Source organism: Camelus ferus, chromosome 34 (assembly GCF_009834535.1).
Source record: "Camelus ferus isolate YT-003-E chromosome 34, BCGSAC_Cfer_1.0, whole genome shotgun sequence".
In the NCBI taxonomy this organism is placed as follows: Eukaryota; Metazoa; Chordata; class Mammalia; order Artiodactyla; family Camelidae; genus Camelus; species Camelus ferus.
The window spans coordinates 2,664,045-2,682,464 of NC_045729.1; the positions used below are offsets into that span (position 1 = coordinate 2,664,045).

The following is an 18,420-nucleotide window of genomic DNA, read 5'->3' on the forward strand; positions in this document are numbered from 1 at the left end:
TTTCATCGTAAATTGTATCTTAAATTTCTGCTTGAAAAGTAGAGACCGAGAATTCAATAAATTAGGCAAAATTTTTTAAAGCATGAAATTGTTTTATCCAATTAAGGAAATTAGTTTTTAAGAGATTTCATCTAAAAACAACCTTAAATCTCTTCTCCCATTCTATTTATTTTTCCTTAGGTTTGTGGTTTTAAGAGAAAAATACTTTGTATCTAAACTATGAGTTTGTGTTAATACTGAATGTATTGTATTTTGCCTTATTTTAGATGTTTGAATACCATTGAAATTTCATTTAGCCTTTTCAAAATAAATTTTTCCAGCTTGTTGACTTTTTAAGTCATCAGTAGCTTTGCCTTAAGATTTCTTTTAATCTCTAAAAATAATTCTGGTAATTAATATTTTGGTCAGCAGCCATTTAGTACTTGTGATTAGGTTCTTGTCAATTTTTGCGAAGTTCTTCAGTAAAGTCTATGCTTTTACCGAGAGATTCTGAGTCCTCTTTTTTATTGAGTAAGAAGTAGAAAAAGCAGTACTAATTTTTGGATTATTCTCTACCAAAGCTATATAATGCTACTGTTTTAACTTTCAAACAAATAAGCAGTATAGGAAAGTGATTGTACATATTTGTGAGTTTTTTGCTGGTCATCTTAATTTGTTGGTTTATATCAGATACAGTTTGGCTCTGAAAATAGAAGATAAAGCTTCTGTTTTTTTATGCAGATGTGGGAGCTGATGTATTGGATTTAGCAGAAACAATGGTTGCGTCTGCAGATGGTCTAGTTTATGAGCCAGTAAGTTTGATTCATGTGTTCCTTTTCATAGTATCTTTGAGGAATTGTTCTTTTGAAGACAGTTTTGGTATTTGCTTTTAATTTTGTCTCAGCTAGTTTTTTTTTTTTTTTTTTTTTTTTTAGAAAATTACTTAATTCAAAAATAATTCATATTCTTTGCAAACATTTAGGGGGGAGAAAAAAGTTCTGTCTAATACCAAAGCCTTGAGATAACCACTGTTAACATTCTGCATAAGCCTCTATAACCTTATACTTGGTTTATATGTTGTTTTAATTCTTCCTAACAATTTCCTTTTTTATATAGTTGCTATAGTGATGAAATTTTCTTCTTCTAATGATTTGGGAATTCTGTGTCCTATTTGTATTTTACTTTTACCAAATAGAAGTTTTTCAAAATGTTTGAGGTCTATTTCTCTTGTGATTAAGAATGACTATCAATATCTAAGAGGGGAAATTTCACATGCTTTTACTTCTTTCTCTCTTCCACTCTCTTCCACACCTCCACTTCCCAGAGCTAGTGAAATACTGACCTTCTCTTACTGTTTTCATAGCACAAGTTGTGTGTGAAAAATTGATTTATCAATTAACACCATCACATTACAGGGGCAGGTGATAATAGGACATGATCAGAACCTAGTCCTAAAGAAGATTTAGAGAACAAAGCATGGAACTCCCAGCCACTTAGAGTTGCCCGCGCCCTGCTGGCATTGTGCTTCTGTTTACCCATGCATTCTTGAGTTGTTTTGTGTAACACTTGAGAACCCTCTTTAAACAAAGTTGCGAGGTGCAGACTAAAGGTGATGGAGGAGGTAACTGAATGTGTAGAGAGAAATAAAGGAATTTGTTAGGTCAGTTTTGATTACCAAATTATATTTAGTTTACAGCAACAAAATATATTTGTGTCTTTTGATGCATACTTTTTAAATAGAAATATCTAAAGAAAAAGTAACTTGTCCTTGCCACTCTGAACCTCTCCACTTCTTAATTCCTGGAGTCCCACTCAGAAAAGTGATATCACAGTAGTGTTGTCATGCGGTTAGGTAACTTACAAATTCAGGTACCATGTTATTGCATACTAAATTATTATCTGGAAATTTAGATCTAGACTGTTATTAGACACTTTAACATTTGCATTACATGTCATTACTATTTTAAGAATAATTATTCAACTTTATGTTTCATTGCTTTTATTTTCTGCCATTCTTTTTTTTCTTTGTTTCTGTTTGTCATTTTGTGAAAGACTTTTTGTGACCTTTTTATCAGCAGAACTTGCAGGTCATAGTTCATGACAGACAGCCTGTGCCGTTCTGTTCTTAATACATGTAAGGTTGGCTGGGGATAGAATTCTTGATTTATGGTGTTTTGGACTCAAAACTTTGTGACATTCCTTTATTGCTTTCTGGCATAATTTTTTTCCTTTGTAGGTGACATGTGTCTACTCACAGGCTTTTTTTCTTTTGCTTTTGAATTGCAAACGTTTATCCTATATATCTAAGTGTGGGTCCTCTTTAGTTGTTTTTGGTTCTTAGTGGTATTAATGATCTGAACTTTTTAGCCTTTTTTGCTTATTTCTTTGCCTTAATGATGTTAAGAGCAATGCTTTTACCTCTGCTTTTAAAAATTTTTTATCATGATAGTGGCTTATCATGATTCATGGAGTGGTTCTTAATGTCTTTATCAATTCTTGCATTAGATGCACATTTTGAGCTTCTCCTCTGAGTTCTGGGAAATTACATTGACCCAGCAGGATCAATCTTTTCTTTTTCAATGCCTTCATTATGCTTTAAAATTCAGTGATTATATTTTCCATTTCTAATATACTGCAGATCGCTCATTTTTTGCTGTCTTCATGATACTAAATCTCATTGAGAAGTAAAAAAACTTCACTTTTCTTCTTATTTTTAGGAATGGTATCATAAAGTTAGCCTTCATACCTTAGATTGACCACTTTTTTCAAATTAGTGAATCTTTTTATCATCTATTTATTTTCTTAAAAAAATTTTTTAAACAACTTTATTGTGGTATGATTTCTGTAAACTACACATATTTCAGATGTACAATTTGATGGATTTTGATAGATGTACACACCTGTGAAACCACCACCACAATCAAGGTACCTAACATTTCCATCACTCCCCAAGAGGTGCAATTTTTGAACTCCCAATTTATCCCTTCCCTCGCCCCCCATTTACTCCCTGCTAACCATCAGTTTGTTCTCTATGTCTGTGAATCTGTTTCATTATGTAAACAATTTCATTTGTGTCTTTTTTTTTTTTTTTTTTTTAGATTCCACATATAAGTGATATCATATGGCACATTTCTTTCTTTTTCTGGCTCACTTCACTTAGAATGATGATCTCCAGGTCCATCCATGTTGCTGCAAATGGCGTTATTTTATTTTATTCTTGTGTATGGCTGAGTAGTAGTCCATTCTGTGTATGTGTATATAGACACACCACATCTTCTTTGTCCAGTCATCTGTCGGACAATTAGGCTGTTTTCATATCTTGACTATTGTAAATAGTGCTGCTGTGAACACTGGGGTACATGTTTCTTTTCAAATTACGTTTCTCTCTCAAAATATGCCCAGGAGTGGGGTTGCCAGATCATATGGTAAGTTTATTTTCAGTTTTTTAAGGAACCTCCATACTGTCTTCCATAGTGGCTGCACCAATTTACATTCCCACCAACAGTGTAGGAGGGTTCCTTTTTCTCCACACCCTCTCCAGCTTTTTATCGTTTGTGGACTTTTGAGTGATGGCCATTCTGACTGGTGTGAGGTGATACCTCATTGTAGTTTTGATTTGCATTTCTCTAACAATTTGCGATGTTGAGCATCTTTTCATGTGCCTGTTGACCATCCGGATGTCTTCTTTGGAGAGATGTCTGTTTAGGGCTTCTGCCCATTTTGACTGGGTTGCTTGTGTTTTTTTTTTTTTTTTTTTTAATATTGAGTTGTATGAGATGTTTGTATATTTTGGAAATTCATCCCTTGTCAGTCAGATCACTTGGAAATATTTTCTCCCTTTCTGTAGGTTGTCTTTTCATTTTGTTAATAGTATTTTCTTGTTCATCTTTAGGACGGGGAAATAAATGGCCAATTAAGTGATCGAGACTTGAAATGGACTGTTGAGTTATGTCAGTTCCCAGCCTCCTCCTCCCTTCTTTCTTTTTTTTTTTTCAGACCTAAGAAAGATATATTGTTTAGATATACTATGTTTCTTCTAAGTAAAATTAGAGCTTCAGATACTTTTGAAAAGAAAGGAGGAAGTCCCATTAGGTTCAGGATGGCAGAGTGGTTCACCAGTGCACCCCAAATTTCCTTTTCTGCATTTGTTTTGACAGGTTAAATTTAGCCAGGGTAATTCCTTTCTTCTTTAGCCGGTGTGGCTGTTCTTATTAGCAGCCAGTTGTGGCAGTATTTTTGCTTAATTTAGAATTTAGTCCAGGCTACATATAAGCTGGGAATGACACTGCTGTGGAACGCCCCGAGGGATGTGGCCTCTGGCGCTTGAGTGAACTCCTGAAAGTGTTCTTAGGGTGGAGACTCTTCCTTGAGGGTCCTGTTCTCATTTATCACCTGTTTCCTCTGTTACTCTGAATCGGGGATTTACTTGCTCCTTACGTGGACTTTTCTGTTCCATGATATAAGCTGTGCTGGGCTCCTCTCAATTTAGTCTCCCTTGTATGCTGTCTTGCACAAGTTCTTGAAAATTTCCAGCATGTGGATGCTAATTGAAAATGATTTAAAATCATGATACAGTTTGTGTCCTCGTTTTTCTGTTTCTTTGGACATTGTGAGAAATAGAGGAGATAATCATCTTGAACTTATCCTGTAAAAGTTACTTATGCTGTTTATCAAGCATTCTGTCCATATTCTGGATGTCTGTCACTCTCACTTGCTTTTCTTCATATTTATTAAGTCTCTGATTTTTTTTTAATATGTATTTTTTCTGGATAGCTTGTCTCTCTAGCTAGATTTTTAAGATCCTGAGAAGCATTAGATTTGTTTTTTCTTCTTTATAGGTCAGGAAATGTAAAGCGTAATGCCTTGCAGGTATTAGGCACTGATGAATGTTAGAATTATGTAATTGTGACAAGATCGTTGGTTATTCCATTGTAAACAGTTGCTGCCATCTGTTTCAATCATTTGTGGAAAAGGGCAGTTTTATTTTAATTTAACTGTCGTATAACTAAAAGTCATGTCTTAGAAAGTTTGGAACTTAAAAATATCTGATACTTTTTGTCAGTAATTTTTTAATGTTTAATGTTTTTGGTAAATATTCATTTCCTTGTCCTAATTTACATTCAAATATCAGAATTATTATTAATGTAAAATTATTTGAATTTTTAACTTATTATTTTAATATGCAGTCTGAATATTAAAAACATAACTATAATAACTTTACTAGTTCCCAAACCATGCTCACACGGTATGCTATGATATTTACTATTTTACAATTTGCTATTATATTTCATTATTATTTCTTTATTTAAAGAAAAGAACTACTTTTAAGGATGGGAAAGTGAGGACTCTGACAGAGCTGGTTTTATATATTGACCCTTACTATCAGCGATTTTGAAAAAAACTTTTAACCTTTAGCAATCCTTCCTTATATACAAAAAGTAAAGAATAATGACAAACTCACAAAGTCGTTATGAAGGTTAAGTGAGAGAATGGATTAAGTGGCATAGTACCTCGCACAAAGTAAGCCACCAGTGGTTCCTTCACCCTCTGGTAAGCGCTGTATCAAGTAGTTTCAGGAAATCAAAGGAAGAATCATGTAGTCCCTACTGTCAACAGTTTTATTCAAAAGGTAACTGGGGAGCAGTTGCACTTGCCCCATCTGTTTGGCATGGTGTGTTTTATAGACATTAGCACTTTCTTTGTGTTCTGTGATGTGAAAAAAGTTGGGAAGCATGATATAGACAAATTCAGCAGGACGAGTAATCAGAGTAATTTCATTGTAATCAGAAAGATGGGAGCAATTTACCCTGGAGCAAATGCTGCACAGAGTTTAGACAGACATTAGGGGCACCATTACAGGAAAGGAAGGAATAAAAAGACACAGAGGTAGAACCATTTGATGAAATGAGGGGTTAAAGAGCAAGGATTTGCAGGGACAGTGGTGGGTTACAGCATGGTTATGGAGGCATCATTAATAATAGGGGTAAGGTAAACAGTAGAATCAATATGCTTTGTTATGAATTGCCTTTTTAAAAGTCAAAGTGGACTTTTTGCTACAAAATTAAATTGTGGATATTGCCACAAGCCGTGGGAAGCTTGTGTACTTCCCTCTGATTCTGTAAAGCAGGTTGATGAACATAGTGCCTAGGTAAATTCTTTTGAATAATTTTTTTCTTGAATAATACATTTGGGTATTACAGTGACATTGTTTAGCTTATTTCAAACATTGTTGGTTTTATCATGATATTTTCCAGGTAAGAATATGGGCTTTGGATGCTTGAATATTATGCCGTATGTCTTTTCATTTCTTTTTTAAATAAATATTTAGTTTCGTGCTGGCATCATTTAAATGCCATTTTGCACGTATACTAGATTGCATTGTGTCTATCCCTATAAATGTAGATAATGGTAACAGGAAAATATTTGCAATTAGTAAAATTTTTTTATATTACTTTTGAGTAAAAATATCATTCATTTAAATTTTTAGTTTGACTTATGGAAGGTGAAATGTGAATTTTGAATGCTTGTTTCTAATGGCACTGTAAATTTGTTCCTTGCTCAAAGAAAATTTTTAAAAATGATGATATAAAAGCCAAAAGAAATTGACAGTGCTAGTGATTATGTTTTTCTTTATTTCAGGCAATATTTGATCTTTCACCACAGCAAAAAGAATGGCAAAGGTAATGAGTAAACAAAGTATTGTAGTCCGCATGAAATCTAGATCACACTTTGTCAATTCTGTCTAGTGTGAATCCTTCATAGATTGACATATTTCTCCAGGCATTTCTTTGGATGAAGTATCAGCAGAATATAGTGTATAATTTTTACATTTTCAAAAATTTTATCAGATCTTAGGGAAGTCCTATAATCTTTTCTCTAATGTACTTTAAATCACATACATTTTAGTTTTCATTTAAAATTGTATTACTATTTAAAAAGTTTAAAAGCAACATATGACCAAATTTGAATATAAAGATATAAAATAAAAGTAAAAGCTTCCTCATCATTCTCTAAACCTAGTGCCACTGACTAGTGGTAATAACCAGAGTTAAATTTCTTGTGTAGCCTTCCAGAGGTGTTCTGTTCATATATAATCTTCAGTAGGTTTCCGTATTAGCCAGTATTGTTTTTTTCCTAATACAGGGGGGATCATCCCATACGTTTGTTTTATAACTTGCTTGTTCCAACCTAACCTTATATTTTGAAATTTTTCCTCTTAAGTACATATGGTGCTGCACTTTATGGGAAACTATAATGTGGTTAATTGATCCTTCTCAGTGGGCATTTAGATTGCTGGTAGGATTCTAATATGAAAAACAATCTCAGTGAAAATTCTTGAACCTAATTCCTTATGTGAATATATATATATTCCTTATGTACTTGTGTGAATGTATATGTGTGTGTGTGTGTATGTGTGTGTGTGTGTGTGTGTGTGTGTATATATATATATATATATATATATATATGGTTTCTAGAAATGGAATTTCTCTTTTAGAGGATATTTAATATTTTGATAAGTCCTCATCACAAGGAAAAAAAGTCTAACTGTGAGGCGGTGGTTGTTAACTGAACTTACTGTGGCAATCATTGCACACTATATACATCAATCAAATCATATGTTCTATACCTTAACCTTGTACAATGTTATATGCCAATTATATCTCAGGAAAACTGGAAAAATTGTTTTGATAGGTAATGTGAAATATCTTCCCAAAATAGTTTCATTTATACTCCAAAACTATATGAGAATACTTGTTTCTATACAGCCTCACCAATAATAGGTATAACCAGACTTTTTTTTTATTTTTGCCAATTTAATTTGCACTTGTTTTAGTTAGCATTCTTTACGAATCAATTGAGTATCTGCAGATTTTTTTTTTTCTGTTTGTATTTTCGTGTGTGAAGGTGCTTGCTCATGCTGCGTGCCTGTTTTGCTTGGTGGTTGGGTTTTTTCTTAATAACTTTAAAGAATCCTTTGTATATTAAAGAAGTCAGTTCTTTGTTATAAATGGTTACCCCACTCCCACTGTTTTCTTCCTCTTTGGTTTCTAGGCTGTGTCTTATGTTTAAATAGACATTACCTGACTTAAAGATTATTACAAAAATTTTTTTCCCCTTTTTTTTTTTTTTTCTCCCTAGTCCATAAGTACATTTCAAAGGCTTTTCTCTTTCAATTTCCACTTTCATCATTTGGGGAGATTTTAAAATTAAAGCTGAAGTAAATGTAGTTGATCAAAAGAACTGAATATTAGGTGTCTCTGAGCCTTTAGTGGGCACCCATCCAGGGATGGAATACATTACTTTAAGCCAGAAATATTAAAGTGAGAAGTCTTCTTTCATCTGGAATGTTAGTCAGTGTTCAAGACGAGTAACAAGTGCGAGAGGAGATTGTGTTTTTACTATTAAAATGATAGCTATTTTTCCATCATAGTGGTTTTTACATACTTTCATATATGGAACATAAGCTTGGATATTTATTGGTATATTTGAGGCAGAGGTTACACACACACACACACACACACACTTTGGTGTCGTCAACCTCTTCTCCCACTGCCCAGCACTGAAAGTTGAACTCTGGAAATACACACGAAAATATGAAGCTTTTGATTTCGGCCAGCATTAGATGTAAAGATTTTAAATCTTTGTACATATAAATCTGAAGATGGGATCTGGCTTCTTGAAGCTTCCTAGATTATCATGTTCTACTTTTAAACAAATATTCTTGAATGGACTAGAAATGCCTCAGGCCTGTCAACCTGAATAATGTGCAGACCAGAATGTTCTTTACCTATGGAATTTGCTAAAAGATATTTAAATTTTCTTTCAATTGTTCTACTTCTTAAAATATTTAGGATTCCAGTTCGTCTCTTTCCTGTAGTAGTAAATCTCAAACCATGACAAAGCCTTTGTGATTACTGCTTTTTATTTCTACTAAATTCACAGTATAAAAATGACTTATTATGTTAGTATATGAGCTGCTGAAGCGAGCACATGACTTGTTTTAAATAGGCCTGTCTTTCTAGTGTTCTTAGTGGGTGGTGCGTAATCTCCTACTTTAAGTCCAGCAAATGTATCATGTGGCCCTTTATTTGTCTCATTCTGTATCTGTAACACTTTATCCAGTGTCTGACAAAAATAAAGAATTTTGTAACTGCTGCATGCATGCATGATGAATCTAGATACTCAGGTGGGCAGAAGCTGCTTCTTGACAACCCTGGTTGCATGTCCAATGCTGGTGGAATCAGACAGGCTTAAGGAGCCTAGCTGTTAGACCTCTAGCCACACTGCCTCATTTTTCCTGCTTTCAAGGAAATGATGAAAGAAAACTTAGTACTTTATTTTGGAATAAAGTTCTGTAATAATAAATGTATGGCTTAGCTAAGTCAGCTACCCACTGTTATTTTTAAAATGGTGTTGGCTTTCTCTGTGTGTCTCACTGTTTCTAAACTATTACTTGTTTTCTATTTAGGATGCTTCAGCTGATTCAGAGTAGACTGCAAGAAGAGCATTCACTTCAAGATGTGATATTTAAAAGTGCTTTTAAAAGTGCGTCAACAGCACTTCCACCAAGGTGAGACGTGTGTTTTAAATATGCAACTATTTACTAAGAACTTACTTTGACATAATTTTAGTATTGGTTTAATTCTCTGGACCTCACATTTCTTAGAGAAAATGTAATCATCCTGTATGATGAAGATGTCTTTTTTTCCTCTTAAATTTATAGCCTGTAATATTAATCTGGATTATCGCAAATCGTATTACTACATTTTCACTTAATTTTTCTCTTTTATGTGTGTATGCTGTACCTTCATATAAAACTATACTAGGTTTTAAGCACAGGGAACTGTGTTCAGTAATGTATAACAATCTATAATGAAAAAGAATGTGAAAAAGAATATATATATATGTATACATATAACTGAATCACTATGCTGTACACCAGAAACTAACGCAACATCGCAAATCAACTGTACTTGAAAAAAAAAAAAATCCTCAGGCCAGAAAAAAAAAATCAAAACTAAGAAGTGGGGGCAGTATAGAGGTAGGGAATAAGAGGTATGAACTATTAGGTATTAAATAAGCTACAAAGTAAAAAAATAAAATAAATTTGAAAAAATTTAAAAAGCTACAAGGATATATTATACAACACGAGAATATAGTCAATATTTTACAATAACTATACATTGATTATGGTCTTTAAAACTTGTGAATCACTGTATTGTACACCTGTAATGTATGTAATATTATACAATAACTATACTGCAGTTTAAACAAAGATGAAAAAAGAATAAATTAATTATATTTATCATTAGGAAGGTGATAAACTTTGGTTAGGGATTTTATATTTTTATTTCTGTTTTTTCTCTTTTATAGATTTGAAGAGCTGATATTTGGAAATGCTATAATCTTGGAAATAATTACTTAAATTTAAAACTACACAGAATTTTTACATTTGTTTAGGAAGGAAATGTCATTGTCTATTTGAAATTATGGCATGCCCTTCCCTTACCTCATTCTTTTTCCCATCCCTTCCTGTCCTTAAAGTGCCAGAGGTAGATGATGGAAGTATGTCTTTGTTGGGCTAATAGTTATTTACTTTTAATTTTTCTTCTCTCCTTAGACTTAGTCCTCTGGTTAAATTTGAAGAACCATAGAATTTTAGATTTGTGTAAATAAAATATAGTATTTATATAATAATTATTTAATTTTTTCTATTTTATAGATTTTTTTAAAATAAATGTATAGACTTCAAAAAACTGCTATTCTACTTTTGACATTTAGAATATTACCTAAAAATTGATCTTTAGGGATTTTTTTTCCCTGTCTGCAAAATTCTCTCACCACAAAATGGGGATGATTGAATGTGCTGTAAGTAATCCTGACGTTATCTTGTAACAGGGAAGATGACTCATCACAGCCGCCCGATGCGTGCAGAATTCACGGTCACCTATATGTCAATAAAGTAGCAGGGAATTTTCACATAACTGTGGGCAAGTATGTTCTTTTCACTTACTGAAAATACTTTAGACAGGTTGGCAGTTTGGTGAAAAGTAAATTCTTTGCTAACCAGATGTTATAGAACCCACCACCAAAGGGCTGCTTAAAACGTGTTCTTGGTGTCTTTAGATTGACGTTTCAGCCTTCAACCTCAGGGTAGAGAAGACTGCTAACTTTAAAAATGACAACTTCAAAACAAAAGAGGAACAGTCATGTCACATTTTGTATGTTAAAGTGTATGAGCTGTAGGTAACTGTGAATTAAAACCTTCAACTTGCTAAGTTGGAGTAGCCGGCATGTTCTTATCTAGACATTTTATTAATGTGTTCATTTTGTTGGGGAGTATTAGGCTTCTGTTTCATTTTTCCTGTTGGTGATCCTCATCAAAATGTAATCCCTAACTAACTGGAGACAGATATTTTGATGTAATTAGAAATTAGTGTCTGGGAGAAAGTTAAAAGTTAAGAAAAAATTTCAGACCGCCTGCCTTCATGAGCAGAACCCAGCACAGAAACTGTCATAACATAAACCCTTGGTGAATTTCTGAATGGATAAACAGATTCCCCGGTTGTCTCTTCCCTCTTTCTCTGCTTCTCTCCCTCCCTCCTTTCCTTCCAGCTGGAGTTGCAGAGCTGAACAATCCTTCATTATAAAAGCCTTTCTTTGAGTACTTGTTTTGTGCAAATACCATGCTATATACTAAAGGTGAAACAGTGAAAAGAAGAGAAAGGAAAGAGAAAGGGTTTTTGCTGACATTCCATGAGAGAATCTGAACTTTAAACAGTGAACTACACCCATCATTATTTAATTACAGTTGCGTTGAAGCTATAAAGGAAAACTATGGCTGATAAGAAACTGTGTAACAGGGTACCTGACCTACTCTGCAAGTCAGTGAAGGCTTTATTGAGGAAAACCTTTGAATACTAGTGGATGATTAGGAATTTTCGTATACGGGGGAGAATGGCACCCAGGCTGAGGGAAAGGCCATAAAGCAGGAAAGAGAATGGCTGGAGATTTAAAAAAATATAGAGAGACAGCATTAGGCTTCTGTGCAAAATTATGTCAGTGCTGACAGCGATCAGTTCAAGCATTTGCTTTGTCTTTGTTGTCCTACTCTTCTTAACATTTGTGTTTTGTTACTTTGTTATTGTTGCCAGGACCCATTCTCTCCCTCCCGAACCTGTAGATGGGAACCTTAGAATTTCTTGGTATCAGTCAGCAAGTAATAGTTGGCTCAAAGAAACTTAGAAGATTTTATTGCACCTTGGGATACAAACAATATCCTAACTAACTGAAAGAGAGAAACTGACAAATACTGTGTGAACTTCTGTATTTTGGCCTTTGTTCCTAATTGCACTTATCTCTTTATATGATAACTCATACCATCAATAAGAGAGACCAAATGGAAAAGCATTTGGTTTGTATCTTATCCTTATCGTCTCTGGGACTTTGAAAACAGGACACCTCAACTCCAATTTAGCAAAGTGCTGTCTCCCAGCAAAAATATCTGTATTCAAAAAAGTACTCAAGTTTTACTATTACATTTTGAATTTCATTAATGTGTTTGTGAAAATTTGCTTTCTCTCTTATTATGTAACTACATAATATCTTCGGTTTTGCATCTTGGCCCACAAAACCTAAAATATTTACTGTCTGGCTCTTTACAGAAAACATTTGCCAACCTCCAGTTTATTGCATTACCAAGATGAGTAGACTTACCTACTTAAATCATAGGCCAAGTATGTTGTTATATTATTTTATATTAAGAAAATTATGTAAAACTTAGAAAAGATTCCCTTTCTGATTTTAATTAGTTATATAGTTAAATGTTTTAGTTTAATCCATTTTTTCCTCCTTTCAGGGCAATTCCACATCCCCGAGGTCATGCACACTTGGCAGCACTTGTCAACCATGACTGTAAGCAGTTTCTGAAATTTTTTCCATGAATATGTCCTTGCTGAAGAAGTGTATTTTTAAATTTTTAGTGTGGGTGCAAGGTAGGGCTTGGGAGTGAGCTGTTTTGAAAGAAGATATCTAAAGGGGAAAATAAGTGGTTGGATTTATTGACTCCAGTCCATTTTCTCTTGCCTGTAAGCTGCCTGCATTTCTACTCAGTCACAGCTCAGAAGTGCTGAGGTTAGAGAGGAGAGCCTTGGTGTACTCCACTTTGTACACATTTCTGCTAATTTTTACAGATAATGAAGAGTATATGTTTGAAGTTTATCAATTTAAATGTGGACATTTATACACACATACATAAAGTATTCAGGTTACTTTTGTGTGATGATCACCATAAAACTGAGTTTTTAAAGTCTGCTTTAGAGAACAGAAACAAGTAATAAATTCCATAAAAAATAAGTTTGGTCACATTTAGTAATGGTGTGTATCAAGAATATGTCTGATCAGTTTCATGGACATCATCCCAGTTCTTCTAACAGCACAATCCTGTTTCTATTTGATGATTTTGATCAGGAAAGACTTATTTTTTTGGTTATTGGGGTTAGATGTAATCAGGATTTCTTATTATATATGTAGATATAAATGTATTATATCTTATTTTATATATATATCTTATAATAATAAGAAATATGTATATAAGAAATATATATAACATAAATTATGTAACTTGTGTAATTATAACAAAATTACATAATTATATAACACATAAAAATGTATATAACATATATATAAATTAGATATTATCAGGATTTCTTAGATGTTAATTTGTATGTAATTATGAAATTTGGGATTAGCATTTTACTTACATACCCATATGCATTTAATTGACATGTTTATAGGCATGTTTCTCAAAAATAATGTGATTTTAAATACTGTATTGTTATACCAGCAGATTTTAGATATTTTCATTTGAGAAAGGTAAGAATGTGAACTAACCTGTAACTTGTAGTTTTGACTAATGCAATTTCTCTACTTAATTGGTTTTATTTTTTGCCTCTTAGCTTACAACTTTTCTCACAGAATAGATCATTTGTCTTTTGGAGAGCCTGTTCCAGGAATTATTAATCCTTTAGATGGAACTGAAAAAATTGCATTAGATCGTAAGTAGTTGATTACTATTGGAATTTGCATGTAGGCTTTATAGCTTTCATATTAATATAATATGAAATTTATTAATAATTAATAATTATTAATAATACATTAATATTAATATATTTTAAATAATGCTCTTCCTAACCACCTTGTAATGGAAAAACAGATAAATCTTTAAGTGGTTTAAATGGTGGAATCTCTAAGTGGAGATGTGCGTGGAGAGAATTTGCCCTAGTAGTGGATAAATTATAAACGTGAAAAAATGAACAATGGAACAGAATAAGAAATTTGTCAGAAGTAAGCAGGCAAAGGCATAGGCTGTAAGAGCTCTGAATGTGTGAAAGGCCGAGGTTCTAGGAGGGCGTGACTGCTTTTCCACATTCAGCGCTGCACCAAATCGGGAAGTGTGTGAGTGGAAGCATTCTGAGAGTTACAAGCTTTATTTGGTATAATCTTGTCTTTAAGTATATGATCATTTCTACAGCAAAATACATTAAATAGTACATGAGATGTTCATTGAAAAGCATTTTGGTTAATACTTTGTTTCAAGATGCTGAAATGAACTATACATTTTTATTTAAAAAAAGCAGTTCTAAGTATGAACAGAATAATTTTCCAAAGACTCTTTAAGTTTACTTGCTCCTAAGTTCAGAAAGACTAAGAGGCATTTAAAGGTACTTTATAAAATGCCATGAGATGAGTGTCAGCAGGTTATTCAAAGCTTTAGAGCAAGTATACCCTTCTTCCTGATGTATGTTCTACTGGGCCTCTTTTTCAAGAAGGAAAACAATTAATTACAAATCTGTTGAGCTGAGAAACTACCCCTCCATGACGTGGGAGTTTTGAGGGGATTACTTACTTAGCAGTGGCATCTTTAATGCTGTGCAGATCTGGACAGACCTGTAAACTATGGAACAATTTATGTCTTGCAACAAAATCTCGTGCAGCAGCACTTCCCCCTCTGCCTGGCCTTTACGTGATCAGACAGCTCTTCAGGTGTTCTCTGGTGTAGCTGAAAAGGTTTCCAATTTTTCCTGTCACGTTTCTTTGACCCTCGTTGGTTACTGTGCATTGCATTGGCACTTCATTCCTCGTGTGGCAAGACTTCCTTTGTCTTTCATTTTTTCCCTCAGGTCTAATTATCTCTCCCGTGTGTACAACAGGATTGGTTATTGCCTTACCACTCTCAGTTTCATCTTTTTTTCATAAATACTTAATACTTGAACATCTTTTTTCCTAGTGCTTTCAGCTTGCTATTTTTGTTTATGGCATAATAAAGTTATTTGTAAAACACCTCAAAAATAAGCACACATTGAGCAGTTCACTTTATATCAAAGAACAACTCAAAGGATGAAACTGAGGACTGTTCACAATCGATAAGCCATTTATTATTGGTGGACAAAACTGACACCCTTTCGCTCTAATATTATCTGTGATAATATGTAGGATTTAAGTTGAAATTAATAATAGAAGAACTGGCCAAAAACATTCATGTTTTTGAAAGTTATAGTGGTACAAGCAGTAGGTAAAATTGGAAATGGTGAAGTTGAAACGGTGAATGGCTTTCTTTATTTGGTTAGAAACTTAGTTAACATTAGTGTTGAAGACACCATTACCCTTACCTCTCCTTCCTGTCTTCAGTTTTACCCTTCCCTGTCCTGTTCTGGATTACTGAGATAAGAGACAGAGAAAGTGAATTGATGGGGAAAAAATTCATTCATGCTGAGCAAAAGAAGCTAGACCCACGAAAGTAGATACTATACATCTCCATTTATATGAAATTATAGACAAAACTGGTCTAGAACAATACAAGGTAGATTAGTGCTCATCCTAGGGCCAGAGATTGAGGGCATTTACTGCAAAAGGGTTCAAAGGAACGTTTTGAGATGATGAAAATATTTTATGTTTTGATTGTGGTGGTGATCATATGGGTAAAAACATTTGTCAGAATGTATCAAGCCATACATTTGAGACTGATGCATTTTATTCATGTACAAAGTTTTCATAGACAATCATTACCACGTGATATGAACTGTGTCTGTTTTCAGGTCAAACGTATTGAGAGTGTATTTACTTACCGAGCTGAAACTATAGGTAGATAGACCTAATTCTAAATTTTCTAGAATATAGCCCTAGAGAATTAACATGTTTTATATTATGTGAATTGTTTAAAATTAATTAATAATGATATAATGGTATTTATAACTTGTATTAAACCTAGAAATGCCTAGTGACTATATAATTATGATCCTTTTGATTCATACTAACCCCAGGCCATCACTGAATAGTTTCTTTAGTTACATTCTTGCTGTGGTATCGAGTCCTTGTGTTTATCCAAAGGCTACATTTTGGTTTGTATATCCAATGGCCAATTCAATTAAAAAAAACTTTTTTAATGTTTTATTTATTACTGTATTATTTAATTATTTTATTTTGGTGGGGGGAGGTAACTAGGTTTATTTATTTTTAGAGGAACTACTGGAGATTGAACCCAGGACCTCATGCATGCTAAGCAGGTGCTCTACCACTTGAGCTGTACCCTCCCCCTAATTTTGATTTATTTAAGATATTAGTAGAAACTGAAAATGTGTCTTGTGGTGGTTATACTACTGTAACTTTATTTTTATTAGTTTCTGTGCTGTAAAGAAAAGCTACTTTTATTTTCCATATTTGATAAAAGGATTGTAGAGGGTATCTAATTCACTAGCTCATCTTTTTTGACATCTTTTAATAGACGTATGTGTGTGTGTGTGTGTGTGTGTGTGTGTGTGTGTGTGTGGCTAGTTTATGCTTACTAAGAACTTATTTTACCAAGTGTGAATATACTGCTTTCATCGATTCTTTTACAATATTTTTTTTTGTTAGCCATTAAGTCCTAAGTAGCATTAAGTTTCAGATTAGTTGTATTTAATAGAAGGGGGATATAATATTTGGCAGTACTTTCATTGCTACTGGATTGATGGAAAAAACTATACTTTGTTTTTATTCCAGACAACCAGATGTTCCAGTATTTTATTACAGTTGTGCCAACAAGACTACATACATATAAAATTTCAGCAGACACCCACCAGTTTTCTGTGACAGAAAGGGTAAGTTGAATCCAACCAGTGAGATGAGTTTTTAAAAAGCATTTTATATTATGGTCCTGCTACAAAATTAGGTTGGAGAGTTGCAGTTAGTGCCCTCCCCCATTTAAAATTTGTGGAGTTTTGAAATGCATTGCTGTTTTATTTTAAGCCAATAAAATATCAGTGATGGGTGATATTATCCCCATGGGTAAATGATAATACATTTACCTTTTGACCCAGCAATCCCCACTTCTGGAAGTTGAATCCAAAGATCCCGTGGGAAAGGAAAAATGGTGTGTGTAGGAGGCTATTCGCTGTGTTATTTGTAATAGCAGAAGACTAGAAACACCCCAAGTGGTGCATCCACACAATGGAGGAGCATGCAACTTTAAAAAAGAGAGAGAAATTATGTCCAGGATATATTTTAAATAACAAAAGTAAATGTAAAAAATATATAATACCAGAGCATTTGACCTTTGCAGGGTGTGTTTGTGCTGATAGGGCAACTACAATAGTTGTCTTTCGCTTTAAAAAAAAAAAAAAGGGCATAACTGGAGTTGGTAAAGTGGATGATGACAAGGATGAGGCTGACCTTCACTGGTCCTGGACCAAAAGTGAGTCATTGTGAGTCTTTCATTATGTAGACACCCTGATCCCTGAAACAGCACCCACTCATATAGGTGGCGACAATATGTTTATAATTTTGACGTGATATTGGACAATTCAGAACTTTAAGATGAAGTCACTTTATTGGAAAACTTGATCAATGCACTGATCAATGCAATTAAGGCACTGTTGTGCTAATAGACAAAGTGATTTTGTAATGCCCACGTGAAATTGTTTTAAAGTGCAGCTTGCAGCTCAGTTGTCGCTTAGGAAAACCAGGTAGGGCCTGACATCAAAGTCACAGCAAAGCGCTGTGGGAGCATAGTTATTTCAAGCTATAATAGAAATTTATTAGGAAGTTTCAAACTTGATTTTTGAAGTGTAAACAGGATGGAACGCAGTAGTGCTTTCTCACTCAGTGTGCACACTGTGGTAGGTTTATAATTTTAGTTACACTCCTTTCAAGAGAAAAATTTCCTTTAAAAACTGAACCAGTAGCTCAAATATTTATATCTTTCAAATTAATGCATTCTATTTTATTCCTGTATGGTATCTCATATAGTTTAAAATGAACACAGAAAGTAAAATTACTTATTTTATAGTCTGATCATTTAAATGACTGGAAGTAAATATAATTATTTTGTAAATTCTTGGCAAAGAAATATTACAAAAAGTATATCAAAATAGGAACATGTTTTTATTACTTGGTCAATGAAAA

The 18,420-nt window shown here is 33.5% G+C and overlaps 1 protein-coding gene across 1 annotated transcript in view; it reads left to right on the forward strand.

The window, feature by feature from the left end:
• ERGIC2 (ERGIC and golgi 2) overlaps positions 1 to 18,420 on the forward strand; it is a 30,980-nt gene that overhangs the window by 9,292 nt on the left and 3,268 nt on the right. Inside the window, exons 5-11 of the mRNA XM_006194067.2 lie at positions 721 to 791; positions 6,619 to 6,659; positions 9,449 to 9,550; positions 10,879 to 10,974; positions 12,839 to 12,894; positions 13,938 to 14,036; positions 17,020 to 17,117. Coding sequence (XP_006194129.1) covers positions 721 to 791; positions 6,619 to 6,659; positions 9,449 to 9,550; positions 10,879 to 10,974; positions 12,839 to 12,894; positions 13,938 to 14,036; positions 17,020 to 17,117 — 563 coding nt within the window. The remainder of the gene's footprint in view (positions 1 to 720; positions 792 to 6,618; positions 6,660 to 9,448; positions 9,551 to 10,878; positions 10,975 to 12,838; positions 12,895 to 13,937; positions 14,037 to 17,019; positions 17,118 to 18,420) is intronic.